Source organism: Chelon labrosus (assembly GCF_963514085.1).
Source record: "Chelon labrosus genome assembly, chromosome: 13".
In the NCBI taxonomy this organism is placed as follows: Eukaryota; Metazoa; Chordata; class Actinopteri; order Mugiliformes; family Mugilidae; genus Chelon; species Chelon labrosus.
Genome location: NC_140346.1, coordinates 11,115,983 through 11,136,175, shown reverse-complemented (window position 1 = coordinate 11,136,175; position 20,193 = coordinate 11,115,983). Strand labels below are relative to the sequence as shown.

General features: G+C 41.3%; 1 protein-coding gene across 1 annotated transcript in view; it reads left to right on the top strand.

Moving 5' to 3' along the window:
• The window catches only part of lrrc75a (leucine rich repeat containing 75A), a 56,061-nt gene that overhangs the window by 9,621 nt on the left and 26,247 nt on the right, over nucleotides 1-20,193 (top strand). The window contains exon 2 of the mRNA XM_084559089.1: nucleotides 2,328-2,456. Within this exon, the coding sequence (XP_084415215.1) occupies nucleotides 2,328-2,456 (129 nt within the window). The remainder of the gene's footprint in view (nucleotides 1-2,327; nucleotides 2,457-20,193) is intronic.

Genomic DNA, 20,193 nt, shown 5'->3' with positions numbered 1-20,193 from the left:
TTTTGAGGTACCAAGCCTAGGAGTATCCATGCTGCTAGTTGTACACTGGTACAGTGCAGAGTATAAAACTAGCATTAGCATGCTCACACTGACAATCTTAAAGGGGAACTACTGTTTTTTTACAACCTGGACCTTATTTTTGGCAAGAAAATATGATCGTTTACTCACCCATATAACTTTTGTGTAATTTGTATTGGTACGGGAGATAATTAGATCAGCGTATATCCATATAGTGGGAGTGACTGGGGCACCGAAACGCAGCCTCCAAATAACGCATTATCTCGTTCATTTCATTTCATTTTGTTATCGTACGCTAGTGCTATTCCCCGTTGAGTTCGGAGTTACCTGTTATCATCATCCGGGGTCTGTAGATTGACCTACAGATCCCGGATGATGTCTTCTGACCTGGATGATGTCATCTCTGAGTGCCGAGCGCACCCGCGACGGTCGGCTTGTTTACCTGTAATTTGCTACCGCTATGGTTCGTCCACGACCTCAGAATCTGAAGAATATTCAGTCAGAAAGTCTGCTAGTTTTTTTAAATGAACGAGTTTCGCGGCAGATAATGCATTATTCAGAGGCTGCATTTCGGTGCCCCAGTGACTCCCACTATATGGATATACGCTGATCTAATTATCTTCCGAACCAATACAAATTACACAAAAGTTATATGGGTGAGTAAATGATCGTATTTTATGCCAGAAATAAGGTCCAGGTTGTAAAAAAACAGTAGTTCCCCTTTAACATGATGTTTTTACCCACCATGCGTAACCTTTTTGTGGCGGAAGGTTGGTGTGGAACCACTCTGTTGGGAACTGATTATGCCCCAGCAAAGATCTGCAGAGTAACAGCGGCATGGTCATTCTCGTCATTTGAACGTTGTGTTGAATTTATTAACAACAAACAAATTGGTTGTAGGACTATCCAGTTGTGCCCATAGGTACTTTTTTTTTTTTTTTTTATCTCTGTATTTGTTGAAAAACGCCTCATAATGAAATCTAAATGACATTTTACTCAATCCTAATGAGAATTTGTTTTCTGACTGTTCTAGAAGGAAAGTTGTGATCACCAAAGACATTAAAATATGTCTGCAAATCATGCATATTTGCACTGAACTCTGGCCAGTGCATTCAAGTTTAACACACAGACATGCCCATTCGACAAAGGCCTGCCATCAGTATAGCTAAAAATGAACACAGTAGCAAAAAACACCCTCAAACAGGTCACAAGGTCCAAGGCCCATGGTTTGCTCAAGGTCCCTTGATGATGAACAAAGATTATTTTGGTTACTCTTAACTTTTTCCATAGTGCCATCATCAAGCAGTAAATAAATTCTGTATTTTGGAAATGTCAATATCTTTTGGGCACACTGCCCGGACCACATTCATGCCCACTGACTGATTAACCCTCTCCATTTTGCACACTGCATGAGCTAGGACAAAATGTCAGGACTTCTTATAATCTAATTGGCAGATTGCCACGGAATGAGCACATTCATGCTACCAAGGGAGTCTATGACCTTTTACTCCCACACTCGGGGCCAACTTCACTTTTTTGTCCCACTGCCAGTTAGGATCTAAGAACTGAAGAAAAAAAAAATGACAGCATTTTGTGTTGTGTGAAAAAAAAAACACCCAGCATTGTAAATGCTAGGTTATTTTATGCCCACAATAGAACATGGTGGAGGGTAAATGATCACGTAGCCAAGCTCAGATAAATGACGCCCAGCCGTATTGATGAGTTGTGCTACAGTGTATATAAACTCAGCCAATGCTCTGCTTTAGACTTGTATATTTTATATTATAGTCGAGCGAAGCAGCTTTGTTACATTCATCAGAGTACCTTTGGCTGCTTGTCTAATCCTCTCCCGTGTACTGCCACGTGGAGTTGTCATTCGTGTTGACTTCTGAAGATTTAACAAGACCCCTGCTCATGCGTGAAGCTCCCCCAACAGGTTTGTGCTTCGTCAGCCTTGATGGGGCTCGAGATGTGACAAATCTTCCTTTTGCCTCCGCGGCAAGCAGAACGAGGGAAGCGGTGCGACGGGCTTTAATTCAGTGCTTTAGGGGGTCGGCGAGTTGACAAAGCAGCGTGGAAAATGTAAAAGCCTTTCAGGTACTAGCTTGCACTTACGGCGCGAGAGATGTGCATGAATTAATTTTCTGCTTTTATGTTTGCTTATCTTGGTAATTGTAATAAGTCCATTGAATTCTCCCATGTCTATGAAATGCGTTATATAAACACGAGTGTTGCCTGTATAAGCACCATACTGTATGTACATACAGCTGCATGAGTGATGGTATGATGGTGTTATTTAATGTGTTTAGGACCTGGGCATGGAGTCAACATCCCTGGATGACGTTTTGTACCGCTACGCCAGCTTCAGAAACCTGGTGGATCCCATCACACACGACCTGATTATCAGCCTGGCAAGATATGTCCACTGCCCCAAGACGGTAGGATACACACACACACACACACACACACACACATTCAGTAAAAAGAAATAGCTTCACGTGAAGAATACTTGGTAAAAATTCAAATCACGGTGCATGCTCACACTCACAGGCTGATTCATTGCGTTGCTGCTATCAGATGATCTCCTGACTCATTTTGTCTGACACTATTAAGTTACGGAAGTGCTCTAAGTGGTTTCGTGGCTGTGCGTGTCCTTGAGGGAACTCGTGTTTGTTCATTCATGTAGTCCAGTATGTCATTGAGGGAGAGAGAGAGAGAGAGGGGGAAAGGAAGCGTGACTGCAGCCATGCTGGATAGATAATGCAGGGAAGGAGGAGGAGCGCTGGAGATAGGAATTAAAAGGCCTGATGGATCATATCAGGGCACTGCGTTCTGTTGAAACACTGTTACCCCAAAGCAGACGTGTGACAGCAATACTGAATAAAACACATTGAGTAACCTTACAGTTTCCCTGCGTTAATACTGTAAAATACACCAGTCAGCCACAGCATTAAAACCACTGACAGGAGAAGTAAACAACCTTGACCATTTTGTGACAATTCAATGTTCTGCTGGAAACATTTGGACCTGGCATTCATGTGGATGTTACTTAGACATGTGCCACCCACCTAGACCAGACCAGGCACCCCCACCCCATAGCAATGACACTCCTTGATGGCAGCAGCCATCCCCAGCAGGATGCAGCCTGACACAGACACACACAAAAACGGTTTAGGAACAACTCAAAAAACATGAAGAACAGCACAAGGTGTGAATAGGTCGCTCGGGCTTAAGATCTTCCGTAATTATTGCAAATTACAAGAGGTCCCCAGGTAAAACTAGTCCTGCACGAACAGGATTTTTATCCAGTAAATTAGATGTTTGCTAACAAAATCCAGTATTAGTGTATAAATGTTATCTGACATCTTTTCTCAAGCTAAAGCCAGACGGGGAACAGTGCTTTAGTGAAGATACAGAAGGATCAAATTAGGCTCTAAACATACACTAGACTGAAATATGTTGAGTTTGCACAGGACTAGTTTCACTTGGGGACCTTTTTTTCAACCTTTTTTCATTTAAGAATTCTGAATTATGCTATGAATCATAGTTTGGACAGGTGTTAGGGTGCAAAGTCAAGATGTCCTTGACCCATTTTGAGAAAAAAGCAAGCTCAAAACCATCAGACGAACAAAATCGCGGATGATGATGAGATCGATGACATGCATTGCAGCGTATATTGATTTGTTGGATATTATTAAATCAAGCATTAATGTGTTCATCATATCAGTAAAGCTGGGGCTGATTTAAACACTGCCAGATAGTTATATTATTAATCCAAACTTGAAAAGTAACTAAAGCTATCAAAAAGGTATAAAATGTATAATATTAAATCTGACATGTAGTTGAGTGAAGCAGAAAGAAGCAGAGATGCCATAACCATGGACAGTTGAGACATTTGAGTAAAATACTTAGTTCGCTCATCCTGTGCGAATGTGACACACAAAACACAGACGTAGGGGGGTCATTTCTAAATCTCATGACGGGTAAAACTGACCCCTTAGAATAGGGCTCATTCCTGGAAAACAAAAATTAGATTAAAATAGATTAAAGATTGACAGAAACTGGTATATATTATCATCAAAATACAAAACAACACCAGTATTAGCTGCCAAAACGCAGGTAAATCAATGAATTGCAATGAAATGCAGACTCAGAATGCACTGTACTCAACACTGTAAATTGTTTAATGCACAGTTTATAATAGGTGAACAGAAAGATGCTGAGCAGAGCGGAGCAGGAATGAAAGAAACACCAGAGGGATGATTGTTATGTGAGAAAAGGCAACGAGAGAGAGTAAGTGGAGAAGGAGGACAAGGTGTCATTTCCCTCGTTCTGCTTCATCCGACCGTCCTGTCTGCCACATTGGACAGCTGTTCTTTTACTGTCCTGATTGTGGCATGAAAGACATTTGAGCCGTTTCTTCAGATGACAAAGATGTTAATGCTCCACACACGGATGCCACACCTCATCTTCTGAAATCATCTTTATGTGAGTGCGAAACAGTAGGAAATAATTTAGATAGTTATGAAATATTGGCGAAGTTGTCACTGGTGAGATGGTGTCAAGCTGAATCCCTGACTAACTGTCTTCCCTGTAACAGTACTAATAATTTCTTGTCGCATTGTGGAGCTATCTATTCAAGTCTTTTATTTATATGTTGGAAATATGGAAGTTGTCTTTCGTCAGGTGATCAGTCTTTCGACAAGTTTGTGTTATGGAAAAGTGTACAAAATTACTTTTAACCTCCCGAATTTAGTTTGGCCGTACGTTAAAGAACGACAAGTGTAGGTCAACAGAAACTCTGATAATACAGTGATAATCCTTAATATTTTTTAATAATAATCACTGAGATAATACTGACATATTGCCACTGGACATTTTGATAACAGCTGATAGTCAACCGAAACAATGATCTAAAAGACGTTAAAATGATAAGGGGATCTGTAGAGATGAAGAGTATTTCACATTTTCTCAGTATGAGCAAGACCTTTCTCGTAACACAACAGAATTTTTTCAGTTGTGAATACAAAAATATTGACTAGTTCAGCTTTAACTTTCGAAATATTACATTACCGTACTGTTTGTGGATGCCTATAATGGAAGAGAGTGAACTGCCGGGTTTATCAGATGCAACATTTATTAGAGATATTTTATTTGTCATTTCTATACTTTTCATCAGTGATCCATAAACTCAGTTACCACTGTGCTGCCTCATTCAGCTGATAGTAACTTAACTGACACTGACTGTTAAAATGGAAATCTTCAAGGTTGCCAGTTCAACTTAGTGGTTCCCTTCCTCCGTCCGTCCCTGCAAGCGTATTATTCATATTATTCACCACTGCAGCCCTGACAACTGCAAAGCTGCACACACAAGAACCGTTTCACAGCTTCCCTCCACAGAGGAAATTTCCATCAAGCGGTGCCACAAAAGCACAAAGAGTATTCTCAGAAACCCCTTCCCCGCCCCAACACGCGTAACCTGCTCTGCCTCCAGCCGCCTGATAACCCTGCATTTACGCTGAGGGGACGTGTTTGAAGGATGTTGTTTTCTCTGACGCGACATGCGCTGAGTGCTGCACTTTTTTTCTGCCGCAGTTTTCTTCACTTCCACCTGCCACTGTGTGTGTGTTTTTTACGCAGCTGTGAATATAGCTGCTGCTTTTGTGTTGCTGGTCTCGCTGTCTGTCAGAGCGCGTGTCTCGTTTTTGTTGTCTGCGTCCATTTAGAGGTTTCAGCCGACAAGTAACACTGCGCGCCCTCCACAATCTGTCTGATTAATATGAACTGTAAAGCTGCGCGGGATTAATGACACATTTCCATAAATAAACAAAGGGGCTGAGGACCTGTTAAGCTAAAAGACAGGATTAAAAGACTGAGGTAGTTGTGGTGATGCATAAATAAAAGTAATTGTTGACTACATCATGCTATTCCACCTCTCTAAGGTATGTTTATGGATCTCTCAAATGAATGAAAGAGCATAAAATAAATAGTTATATATGTAAGTTATAGCTTTATATCTGCAGCATACATAAAACACACTCTGGATAACGCTGCCACTATAAATAATACAGCGAGTCTTGCACATAAATATTTCAGAGTCAATCCAGAATAAATTCTTCTCATTGACTGCCAGAGTGGTATTGATCGGTTCGATGGTGTGAGATCAGTCACTCTGCATCCTATCCGTCAAATCGAATGAGAACCAAACTGACTTTTAAGTAAAGGTCAATAAAGAAGCTGATATATTAAGACACTGTGTTATATTATTAGGTGGAATTTCTCAGACTGTATATATTTGTTTGATACATAGTTTCATATAATGTTAATATAGTGTGCAAGGAAGAATATGTGAACCTTTTGAATGACCTGGATTTCTGTGTTAATTGGTCACAAGTTGTGGTATAGAACAGACAAACATTATTTTCTTAAACCTATATTTGTCCACATGACGTAACATATGCTTATATTCAGTCCCAGAGTCCCTTCTTTCAGCACTCTCCAACATTTTTTGACTGCAATCCTTCCTTGTTGAACGCTGAAAAATGCCACCATCACAGGTTCAGCCAGTGTACACAAAAACTAGAGTCCCAGATTCTTATGGACTGCCCAACAACAGCAAATGGCCGACCACTGGCTTTGTGTGTCATGGCCATGAGGTTCTGGCACTGAAGATGATGCATCACAGGATGAGCTAATGGTAAGAAATGGTATACACATCCTGTCTCCTGAGTGGGCTCTCTTGGGCCCCATTTAGACCTTTCATTAACATCCATCCTGGGCAGTCGGGTCACAAGTGACCAGTTTAAAGCACAGGTGAGAACGCACCCAGGACACATTTGAGTGATCCAATCTCAGACCACATTCAGAGGTTGTTTAAGTGGAGCTTTGCCGCATTCGTCGAGAGAAAAACACACAGCCGCAGTGTAAGTGATGCCTGTTCATTAGCAATGAGAGCCTTTTAAAACATTCTGTCCTTGTAGCTGTTAAACACTAAATTATAAACCTTAACATATCGACATGTGCTTTATTGATGCCGATCATGATGACGTAAAGGTGTCTTTATGAAGCTTCCAGAGTTCCAGGTATAATCTGAGCTTTGTGCAAGTCTCTGAAATGACTAATGTCAGGGCAAAGATAAATAAATCATTAATAAATGCGTGTGATTTCAGTGAGTGACAGAGACTTTACAGCTTGTTCCATAATATTTATCAGCTCCCCAAGTCATGATGCACACACAAGAAACTGAAACTGCTGTTCATGGTCCTGATACCGGGTACAGGTGTGAACACAGGTCCTTTAAACTTGCGTTCAGATTGCCCTGATCGGATGCAAGGTCTAAACGGGGCCTTGGAAGCATTAGGAACTTCATGTGGGTGGATGAAAGTGATAGTTGTGCGTTGTATGTTCAAAGGTGCTCTAATAATAACCAGCTAGCTCACTAAGGCCAGTGTAGCTGGTATGTAATGTGACAACAGCTCATTTATTACCTGTATGCACCCTTTGGAAAAAAAAATACGGATAAAGCCTATAGAGGCAGAGTACGTGACCTCCCAGTGGGCATTTACACTAATTTAGTTTCAGAGTCAGATTGTTCGTATGCTGCAAAAACACACAATTCTTTGGTATCTTGGAAGAACTTGTTTTTAGCAAACTCTGAACTGTTTTAATCAATAGAAAACTGTTCAGAGCTTGCTAAAAACAACTTCTTCCAAGATATCAGCAGGTTCCCTTTGCTGGTGTTGGCTGAAGCCACTGACGAGGCAACAAAGTGGTGTGGCAAAACCCACATAAAACTCAAGATACAAGACATGACTCTTGAGTTCGCTGCCTTGTCTCTGATCTGCCCCTACATCTGTGGCTGGACTCTGATATAAGCAAGTACATTAAACACTGAGAATGTAAGATACAGCAGCTAGTCCAAGTGGTGATGAAAACACATTTTATTGCCCTGCACTATTTTGTGCAGGTCAAAAAACCTTTTTGCACACAGGATAGTTGACACATAATAAAACATTAGTCAATTTCTTGCAGCTGCTTCAGAAAAGAAGCCTGTGGTTTAGAATAATGTGAGGCAGCAGCAAAAGGAAATTTGCAAACACAGCTCCAACACAGATGGTTCCTCTGTAGCCGCCTGCATACCCACGCCAGTTTGGCGACACTGAGGGTGGGGGCGATGGGTCAGCAGTATCACCTGATGGGACGTTCAGTGGGATATTTATTTAATCACTTTACAAGGCAAAAGCTCTGCAGTATGTTGGGGTGAGGACTGAGCTGGCATGAGTAGTAGCAGGTGGATTTTCAAGCGCAGTAGGATGTCCTTCCAGCTTCTTTTCTAATTTCTTTACCTTGAGGAATGCAGTACCTTCACCAGGGTTGTCTGGAAGCTAGACAAACTTCCCTTGGGAACTGATTTATGCTCCGACAGAGGTCTGCCAGGCCAAACAAATTGTTTGGGTGAGATTTATGTGGTGATGGACAGAAGAATGACGCAGATGTCGTCATGGACGTCATCCGAGCGCCAAATTGCGCGTTACCAGACTCATATTCTAATTAGAATTGAGGCTACTACGTGGGTGAACCAGGCGTTATTGGAGATAGTTGTAAAAAGGTTAGCTCGAGCACTGGATGTTGTGATTGCTGGTTTTCCTCAGCATTGTTTTGCACTGGGCATTTTTTCATTTTTGGCTGCCCCGTCCTGACTAGTGTTGGCCACACAAAAACACGTGTGCAGATGCAGCTTTTCAAAAATGGCAGGTGTATAACAATGCTCATGGAATGCGCATATGAATTAAATATGAGATAGATATAATATGATTTGTGAAACAAAATCAATGTGTCATTATAGATCTAATGTACATATGTGCAATGGGAAAGCGCTGTGCATGAGGTCAGAAGGAGAAAACTGAGGTGTATCAAACGGTAGTAAGCCAACTGAGAGCTGGCATCGTCAGTTTTTAGAAAAGGAAATCCAGGAAGTTCATTTCATCACATCCTGTTAACTCACTCCTTTGTGGAACATCCCTCCCGCCAGACGTGCTCCACCTTTACTAGTAAGACACACACACATTTATTCTCTGCTGCTGAAGTACATGCAAATACACAAATATTCACCGTTAATGCATGCACACCAACACAAACACAGCGCAGACGTCAGACACGCACAAGGATTTACCTTATTTACAGAAGAACATATTCAAAGGCTGATGTGCATACCCCCACACCGAGACCGAGGCGTGCTCGTACACACATTTCCTCTGTCATACTCACACATTCGGTGTGACACGCAGCAGCACAGCAGCCTCCGTGGAGGGTGTGAAAGGTCTATTCATTGCCGTGCGACTCCAGCTAAGCAGGGCGGCTCGTGAATCTGTACTTACGGCGGCGGAAAGCTTCACTGCTTTGTCGCTGCAGCTGCTCTGGATCTTTGTCTGTTATCGTTTCTTTCCTTTACTTCTGTATTCTTGCCATTTCACACCTCTTTGGTCTCCTCTCTGCAGCTTTTAGAGTCCTCTCTAATTGTCACTTGTGTGTGTCACTCCGTCCGTCCATCCGTCTCCTCTTTTCATACCTGTGAATCCAACAGCTCAGTGCTCAGCTTGACTTTGCTCAAAAAAAGAAAAAAACAGCATCCGTGTCTTGATGTGTTCGTGTTTGACACTTCTGATGTTACAGTTGGTTATATATATATATAATATACAACAAATATATGCTAGCCTGATATACTGATTTACTGATATACTGGGAAGTTTAAAGGATCCTTTTCCTTTTTCATTTGTCAGCATGAAAGACTGTGAATTTTGTAGTAAAATGAAGTTGGTAAAAAGCTGTAGAGTAAGTGACAGGAAGGAATTCAAAAGTGAGTATAAAAAAATGACTAATTTATTTGGCTCCTCACAAATAAATGTAATTAAACCATGACTAATGCATTTCATCCCATGACGGCATGAGGAGGGAAGACGATCGATCACAGGGTTTCATTTCTTCAGGAATTGCATGCATATGCCACGATTCACACCTAATACTGCGTGTATGTATCCTCTCTTTATGTTCATTAACAGCACATACTGTGTAATAGATATTTAATATTTTGACTTTGGTCATAAAAAAACATCATATTATTTTCATAAATTCAGTTATTAATCTGTCTCCTCTGTTAGCACCCATCCAGCAGGGCCGTGGTGAGTTCAGTATGAGAGCTTGCTATGCACCGCTAATAAACCTGTTTGCACTCTTTAACAAATCCAATTCCCTGGCTTCATTAACTCCTTTGCACTCTTTACCAGTTCATTCCCTCGCTTGTTTAATTATTGTTTACCAGTCTGTGGCCTTGATTCAGAAGCATCCCCGCTCTGTAGCAGCCCCTCAGTTCATTTGCACTGTTACCCCATCGTTTCATTGACTTTAAATTGTTTCCATCGCTTACCTGTCTGTTCGCTTGGCTCATTAAAGGTGAAGGCAGCCCCTTCCCGAGACAAACTGATAAACCTTCCTTCAGAGGCTTGACCCCCCCCCCCCCCAAATTCATGGATGCGCATTGCCAAGGCAACAAGGTTGTGGCTGCAGTTGTTGCTGCAGTCCTAACACTCAAAGAGGATAAGACACCAGCTCTGAAAATGGCTGAATCTAATAACGTTGTGTGGATGAGTCGGTTTGTTCGCAAACAAACGCTAGATACAGAACGTGACATCTACCTGTAGCAGGTAGCGAGGAGATATTGGCTGAATTTGGAATCGGGTGTATTGGCTTATAGTGGCTTACACCACCTTTAATTCGCTTGTGCTTTTAGCAGTCCCTTTCTTAGACCAAAGCCCTTTGTGATTACTAATCCGACTGAAATGTTTACCTACCTATCTGCTCGCTACACATTCACGCTGTTTACCAATCCCTTCTCTTGGATTATTACTCCATCTGCACCATGTGGGTATTAAATACAGTTATAAAGGGCTTACACTGTAGCTATAAATAACATAGCTAAGAGTTGCTTTATTATAGCAACACTCCAATGAAAAGTGGAAAGACGAAAAACAGCTATGAAATGTAACATGTATCACCTGTGTAGCTACAGCATGGGTTCATTACTCCGTGAATCAATCGGTATCCAAACATGACTGAAATAAAGGCAACTGGACATGTAGATGTTTCATCCAAGTAGCTTCTCCAGTCCTAAAACACTGGTATGGAGGTGGGGTTTAAATAGGAACATCCTCAAAAGGGTGACAACAACATTTAACACATTTAAGCCAGAAAAGACGGATCATTCGAATGAGGAGTAAAGGAAGCCATATATGTCACACTGGAAAAACCTTCTCTGAACAGGGGAGGTGGACTAAGATATAATCTGCCATCAATCTACAATAAAGTCTGAACATTTGTGCCTAAGAAGTTTCACACCTTCAGACTAGGGTCTTTGGCCAGCAGTGGATGATTAGTATACCATTCACTGGAAAAAGAAACCAGGATCATACTATTATATTTCCATTTCCATTTCAAGCATTTTTTCCAGTCCGACCTTCCAGCCCAGTCTCCTCTGACTGAGGTGGCTGAATAAGGCGTTTTTATCCAGATTGAACTATTTTTCTGATTATTAGCCGCATGTGTTATTGTAGCTGGTGTGAAGCAACAGGTGTCCCAAATGAATATCTGCCCACTCATCCATATGTCGATATAAAACATACTGCAAGTCACAAAATGACAACCCCCCTCTCGTTATCTCACATCTGCTACTTTACATTTAAAAGGCATATATTCTAATCTGCATAATTTTACATATTTCTCATCTGCTGTTCTAAATTGTTTACCTTGTATTGGCCTTTTATGCTCGACCCTCAGTTCATCCACTGTCGGAAACAAGCCGTTTCAGCATCAGTGACTTTCCTCTGATTGGCCAATTGGCCAGTTATCACCAATCAGCAGTCTCCAGGGCTGCAGAACGAAGCCAACAATAGAAGTGCCCAAAACTGCAGTTTAGCCACTTGAGACTGGCTTCAAAAGCAAGTCAGTCCCAACAGATATAGTTATTAACATCTTTACACCCTGGTTCAAAAATGGTTTTGGTCTCTATGGCTAATTTCTCAACTCATGACAACTATACATTGAATTTTTTAAAATTTAAAATACAGTACCTCAGGTATCTTGCATAATTAAGGGTGTGTCTGCTTTGGATGACAGATCGTCGACCAACAGACACCCAACAGAGCCTCATTTCCACTCACACTTCACCTTTTTGACCATTTTTTTTTTAATTAGCAGAGAGTTAGGTAATGACGAGATGCTGAAGGCCGGATGCACCACGCTGAGCTTCAAAACTGCTCTTTGGGAAATCTGTGGGGGATGTCACGGAGGTCCCTTTTTATATACAGTCAATGGGCAGCACCCGGTTCCTCTGAGCTGTTCTGCCAGTGCTTCCTCAATGTGCCGTGCCTGTAGGAAATGACTGGATAAAGAACGTCATGAAAGCAGTGAAAAGCGTTGGAATCCTAGTATTTAAAGCAGTCTGAAGCATGAGCTCTGACTCACTGGGATTATTTTGCAAAGTTTTCCTAATTATTTGGACATTTTTAATACATTAATTAATAATCCAGATACATAAACATTTAAACAAGAGAAATTGGGAGATACAGTGTGTTGGGGATGTCCAACTGGAATCTGACAAGATCACCACCATAGATTAGGGTACCTGAACACAAGACAGAGCTATGTCAGAAATCTCAGTTTGAAACAAGACTCATATGACCATCAATTGGGTTTTTATTGTTTAAAGATTTTGTTGATGGTCTGAAATCTTCTCAGATGTTGCACCTTATCTGTGAGTGCGGTTCTCCTTTCTGATTTTTCTTCTTCTTTTGAACACTTCCAACCAAAATTGACATTTCGGTTCAATAGTCGAGATGAGCCCAATGAGATTTCTATTCCAGGTGAGAGATGTCATTTGCTGGAGAAGATTTGAAGGATTTGGATGAAAGGCAGACAAAATTCAATTTAAATCGAGCAGTATTCGAAATAAATTGAGAAGTCGGAGCAGCTGGAGAACCGTGTGTCCTTGCGTGTTTGCTGAGGAATGCTGGTAACCAATCGATTCCTCATAAATCACGACTACTTTGATGCCCAGACAGGAGAAGAGGGCCGCGCACACGCAGCACTTTAGCTTCTCCGTCATTGTGTCTGGTCTTTTATCTTCCACATCCAACTATCAGACACTGTCATTGCCAAAGGGAGGTCAAACCTTGGTAAGAGGATAATGATGAAATGTGCAGTATGAAAACCAGAACAGGAGACATGTTTTCATCTCATTCCCTTCATTTAACCCCGAAATTTGATCATATTCATCCCCAGGATACTCTCTGGGGAGTCTGTCTGTCATACACGTTTCAGGCATAACATTATGACCACCTTCCTAATATTGTGTAGGTCTCCCTTGTGCCTCCAAAACAGCTGTGACTCATCAGAGAATGGACATGGGCCTTCTGAGGGTGTCCTGTGGTGTCTGGCAACAGAATGTTGTTAGTGGGGGCCTTTGGGTCTTATGGGTTGAGGGGAGGGGCCTCTGTGGATCAGGCTTGTTCCAGTGTATTCCACAGATACCTGATCAGTTTAGGATCTAGTGAATTTGGAGGCCAGGTCAACACCTTGTGCTGTTCGTCACGTTTTTTGAGTTGTTCCTAAACTGTTTTTGTGTGTCTGTCTGTGTCATCTAATTGGTGTATTTTACAGTATTAAAGCAGGGAAAGCGTAAGGTTACTAAGTGCATTTTTTTTTCAGTACTGGCGTGTTATTTTCTTGTAAGATTAAAAGAATCTGGAAGTGTCAGCAGTGCTCGTTTTGAGTTTTAACCTTAGTCATTTGATCAGAGCTAAACCTTATTATCTGGACGTTTTCTGCTTTTGCACCATTTTTTAATACTTACAGCCTTCCTTTTGTCAGTTCACTTTCTGCTCACATCGTCCTGCACCAGATGTCATGACAGAAAAAGTTAGCAATGAATTGGTGAACATTGGTGGGCATTTAATATAAGATAAGATAATCCTTTATTTATCCCACAGTGCGGGCATTTGCGGCATTGCAGCAGCAGACAGTTTAAGGAAAGTGCACACCGTGGATCAAAAATAAACATTAAAGAAGTACAAAAAAAATTGAATATTAAATACAACAGAAGTTGTACGGTTAGCAACTGAAGGAGAGTAAATGTTGGACATTAAGCTGTGGCCAGAAACATGACTCCATAGTGATGCTAATGAGGTTCTGTGTCTCTGTTTGCGGATGCATTCTCTATAACAACTTTATAAAGTGATAACAGACCGGGCTTTGTGGTTGCCTGTTTTGCTTTGGACAAATGTGCATCAATTATTAAACTCTTTCCAGAATTCTAACATTTACCACTCGAAAAGATGTCTCTGAAAATGTTGAACCTTTCATCTTGGAGGGCAGGAACTGCAACGTTGAATTTATTATTTTTTTTTTTATTAATCTCAAACCACAAAATAATCCATTTATGGATTACCATCAGTCTTTGTCCGCATCATGTTCTAATCTCTTGTGTCTTTGTCAGATTGTTGTACTGAGTGCGCTGCTCTGCTTCTGTTGCTCCTGTGAGTTGTCCTGCTGTTTACATTTTGTTGCGTACATTGTACTCGCTGCCCTTACAGCTCAACATCTGGCTTATAAATTTTATATTGTTGGACATATAAATGGCAAAAAATATAAATGTATATATATATTTTCTGAAATGACAGCTGTTTTTGAAGGACGCACTGCTTGCAGACAAGTCTGGGTTGTAGCTGGAAGTAGGCACTCGTTACAGCTATGGCACCTCGCTAGTAATCCCGTATATGTAACACTGTAACATATGTAAGTAATTGTCAGATCTGTCCAGGACATCATGCAGGAGCAGACTTGTTGTAAATATGGCCATCTGTTGACTTGTAAAAAAAATTTAATTAAATCTTCTGATTGGTGATCCAAAAATCCATTTAGCAAAATGACCAATCCAGGCAACCAATTTCAGTGTTTCCTTCACAGTCTGACTGAAAAAAAAAAAAACAACATTTAAAATGAGTTATGCAAAAATCTAATTATTTGGGATAGCTGCAGGAAGCCTGCTCTGTTTACCCTGATATAGAAGTTTCTCCTTGTTTCCCCAATTCTCTACAGGTGAAGGATGGGAGCGCAAATTAACGCCAGATTTATGGTCGGATAGTCTTCTATACCCTGGACTAACATGCGCCTCCCAGAAAATATAACTACAGATTGTGGCAATGCAGACACCAACAGCTGTGATTTGTCCAAAATGCATTTCATTCTTCACGTCTGCTAGTGGCCGGACAAATCCAGATGATTCTCCCTTGCTCAGCCTCCTACACGCCATCCACTCAGACGTCTTCTCTATGTCTTGTGTTGCAATGACTCGAGTAAAAGAAACTAATGCTCTCTTCCGGTCGCCGTTGTGTGACGTAAACAGTGGTGCTTTAGAGGCATCATTACAGAACAATACAGACACATCAGTGCACAGATATAAATGCCAACAGGAACATAGCCCCGTATGATGTAGAGTATATATATTGACCTCATCAAAACGTTATAGGTTGGAACAAACCACAAATATTCCTTGGAGAAATAAAGGGGGAAGGCTAAAGCTACAAGCTGCCACTTCATCAAATATATTTAACTTTAGTAAACGTCAACTCTCGATGGTATTCTGGTATTTGTGTCAACCAGGGATTGCTATAGATGGAGCGATCTGTCTGCAGATGGTGAGCGGTCTCCCTCTATATCTCTTAATATCTTGGTACAGGCCCGTATTCCACTACTCAATCAATTTACTTTTTTTTTTTTAGATTAAATTCTGAATCTTTTATGTCATGTAACTTGTTTAAACAGCGCAGAAAATACTGCAATAAGTTCATCTTTAATATCTTCACCCTTGTAGAAGGCATAAAGAGATTCCTTCCTGTGATTTTCAGTCGGCTGCTTGTCACGTCTTCCCTGCACCTTCTGACCGCGGAAGCAGGAGCAATAGCGTTGTATTATCCGAGCAATTCATCTGCAGAATGGAGGAAGAGTTAAGCAGTAATTTACCGGAGCATGCAGGGCATACAGTGAAAAATAAGACTAAAGTAATGGTTCCATTTGTACTGTGCAAACTAACTTGATCAGCAGGGTAGCCTGAAGGTAAGAGGTAAAGATGAAGCAGACAGATAAATTAGACTGAGAGGAGAGAGAAGGAGGAGAGGTCATCAGTTCTCCGGAGAGTGGAAAGATTCATAGATGTGTTCTGTATCAATAATGTAACAAGAAAGAGAGAGGGGAGGAGAAAGAGGGAGGGAGCGAGACAACACGGGGAGAAGAGGAGGGGGGAAAAAACAAGCAAAGAAGAAACATGGAGAGGGATAGTGGAGGAGAAAAAGGGAAGTAGAAATAGAGCGAGTGAGAGCTGAATGCAGTAAAATGTGGAAAAGGCCACAGTAAAGGTCTGATGCTGCCGCTGCTGCAGCTGTCCTCATCGACCTGAGCTCTGTCTCATTCATTTCAGCACAATTCAATTCATGTAGCTTTATTGATGTGATGAGACCGCTCTTACTGTACATTACCAAGAGTGTCAGTACAAAACATCAATACATCCCCAGACTACACAAGAGCCAGAAGAAACAGGAACTAAAAAAAATAAACAAGTAATAGGTTTGATAGGCATAAAATGTGGCAGATGGATGTATATATATCGTGTTTGGAAGCAGGAATATTTTATCTCTGAAAACCTCGCAGCTCCAGTGAATACTTCTGCAGCTCGGCCATTTATAAGCCATTTATAACATCCACGCATATTTGAGTTAATCCAATGTCTTCTCATAAGAGCAGGAGTCTTGTCTTTGATGCAGCAGCAGAAATGTTATATCAGGCTACATCCACGATTTGTTTTATTCAGACGTCAGTATGATTTTTTAAATTAAAGACACTTCAGAATGGAAGTGTTTAATAAGCAATACAAAAATACAAAAAGGTACGTATGAAACTAAAATTGCTGGGAGAGTAAGGTTTTGTTTTATGCGTTGAATGTGAACACTAAAGTATTTGATTAATATACTTGGTGTTTATTTGAATAGGGATAAGTATATAGCTAAGTTACTTTGGTTGTTTGTCTGCCCCTACATGGTCTACTGTATATATAGTACAAATATATCAATCAGCAATAACATTATGGGATTATGGGGCGTAGGATGTATTTGGCAGCAGGTGAACATTTTGCCCCTTAAACATGATTTCTTAGAAGCAAGCAAAATGGACAAGTGGAATAATTTGAGCAACTTTGACAAGAGACAAATTGTGATTAGCAGGTACCTGGGTCAGAGCATCTCCAAAACTGCAGCTCTTGTGGACTGTTTCTGGTCTCATTGATGCACTGAGGAAGTGAAGGCCGTCCACTGTGGCTGACGACGAGCCACTTTCTGCTGAAGCCCAAATTTCTGAAAGAGTTAATACTGGTTCTGATAGAAATGTATCAGAAGACACAGTTGACCACCATTTATTTTGTATGAGGTTGCATGGCCACAGACCAGTCATGGTGTTCATGCTGACTCCTGCCCACTGCTGAAAACACCTACATTGGGCTTGTGATAACGTATAACATCATAACATCATCTGGAGAACCTATAGTATCAGGACACAAGGAACACTCCTTAGTTGTTGCCATAGGGGCGTAGTTGGCCAGTGCATGGAGTCAGCCTGGGTAGCTGCTGCTTGCTAGCCTCAAGCAGAGTCTCTTGGTCCACCACTCCTACAAATTTTTATAGCCGTTCTTTAGTCGATATAAAATGGAAAGCTACTTACTTAGCTCGTAGAGTCTTGCAGCAGCTCGTGCGTTTGACCGCACATGGGTGGGCAGTTCTCCGTCTGGCCACTCGTCAGTCCATTATTGTTTTGTACGTCAGTGTCACATGAGGACAGCTGATGGACTAACATCTAAAACCCTGTTTTTTTTTTTTTTATGGCACGTCATCTACTCCTCTTGGGATCTACCACTCGATCGCAATCGACTTGTTGGGCACCCCTGGTCTACAACCATGTTGATGTGGTGGTGTCTATCAAACCAACATCCACATAAATGGACCCAGGTTTCCAAGAAGAATATTACCTTGTAATGAGATTTCCCACAAAGGTTCAAAAAAAGCAACTGGACTTGTAGAGTTTTTTGAGAAGACATTTGACCACTCATCCGAGTAGCTTCTTCAGTTCTAGGGGACTGGTGGGAAGTCTGAAGCTTAAATAGGAACTCCTCCTGAAAAAAACTTGCTTGTTATGCTAATAACCAGAAACTGGTGCAGCTAAATTTCCATTAACGACTGGGTACTTACCTGTTGTTGAGGGGGGACTGTTTTGTCCCCCCTCTGCAATGACCCACTGAGCTCCTCACCTGTCTTCACGGAGGTGTCAGGGTTGTTATTGTCATGTGATCAGTGACAAGACGACATAATGCTTACAAGTTGACTAATCGACTAGTCGACTAGTCTGTACAACCCCTGTTAGCTATAATTAGCAGTCGCCTAGATTCAAATTTGGTTTTGCAGGTCATCTGACAAATACAAAAACCTTAAACAAACGTAATGTTCACTCAATCCTTTAGCTCTGTTTTGATCTCCACCGGTAGTGCTAGAAACTAGGACGATGAGAACCACGAGAATCAACCAAAACATTAGTGGCCTGTAAAAACAAAACAAAGACCTGAAAGACACAAATATGTTCCATAGATCTTATGAGACGCAAAGTTTGGTAGCAACCCTCTGTCTCAGTAGGTGACATTTCAGTCAGTCAACATGGAGACAAGAAAGCTACAGTGAGCCGGCGAACCGAGACGGGAAATGAAAATCTGAAAATTAAATTCATACCAAACTGATTTCACTGTGAATGTAAAAACTGTGGATTTGTGCAAGTACAATGTGTCCTCAACTTTTATTTTATTTTATTATTTTTCTGACCACACAGAAACATTTGCAAGAACATCTTAACAGTTTCTCTAAGGGAATGATTATCGCTTCATTTAATTTGAAAAATGAGAAACTCATTTGGCAGTCAGGGAAGTGGAAGAACTTTTTCTCCGCTGGCCTCCGGGTAGAAATTCATTTACTCTCGCAAATGCTGTCTGCGAAAAAATGTCTTTCCTTCTTTAATGTCCAACTTCTGCCCTCCGGTATTTTGCAGAGCAAGTCGGAAAGACACACGCCGACACCTCACAGTTTAGGGAACACTGCATGTCTTTGTTAATATCACTTCTTCTCCTCACCATCTGTTTTAGACCGGATATGAGGGGACCTGCGAACCTGAGTCACCACCTGAATAAATGCATTTAAATACTGGTGGAAGCCTCACACGCTCACATGCAATTAGATTATAGTGGAGGGTTGTGGTGACATGGAGGTAGACGGGTAGAGATGACATGGTGGGTGGGCAAATCGGTCGCTGTGTTTGAAATGACTTCCTAGTTTAAATGACGAAAACTCAGGAGTAGCCAATGTACCAAGGTGTATTTATAATTCATCTCCATTTTCCTTTTTTTTTTCTTTATTCACAGCAAACACATGTGGTTTTATATGGCTGTAATTTCACGTGCCAATTATTTGATGCACCGACTGGAATGGTGCCATTCTGGGAAAATCGGGAATGTTGTGTGTACCATACTGTGTTATATCTGAGTGCACTACTTGGTGTGAAAACATGCAATCCAGACACTCGGATGTAATGGCACAAAAAGTGAATGTAATCATACCGGGCAGAAAATAGCGAGTCATAATGGACAGCGCCATTCAACACAGCATATACAGATCAATTCCCCAGACTCGCCTTGTGTGTGTGTGCGTGTGTGTGTGTCCTGTCATATCAAAATCCTGATGTTGACAGGAGGTGTGTTTACTACTTCTTTGCTCCAGTGGTCCTCATATCCTTTAATTATTATTCTTTCCTGCTGCTCTAACACTTCACTGCTCTGTCTGTTTCTGTGAAGAGGTTCTGTCCAACATGACATTTCCCCCCCCCCTCCTGATTTCTAATGTGTACGACTCTGCTTCCAGCCATGTCTTTAACTGACAGCATCAAAAGCTGTTGCATATAGGCCACTCTACACCTGGGACTTGAATATGTTAGATTCTTTTTTTCCAGACCTGCTTGTGTATTATACGGTTGAAAGGTGAACAT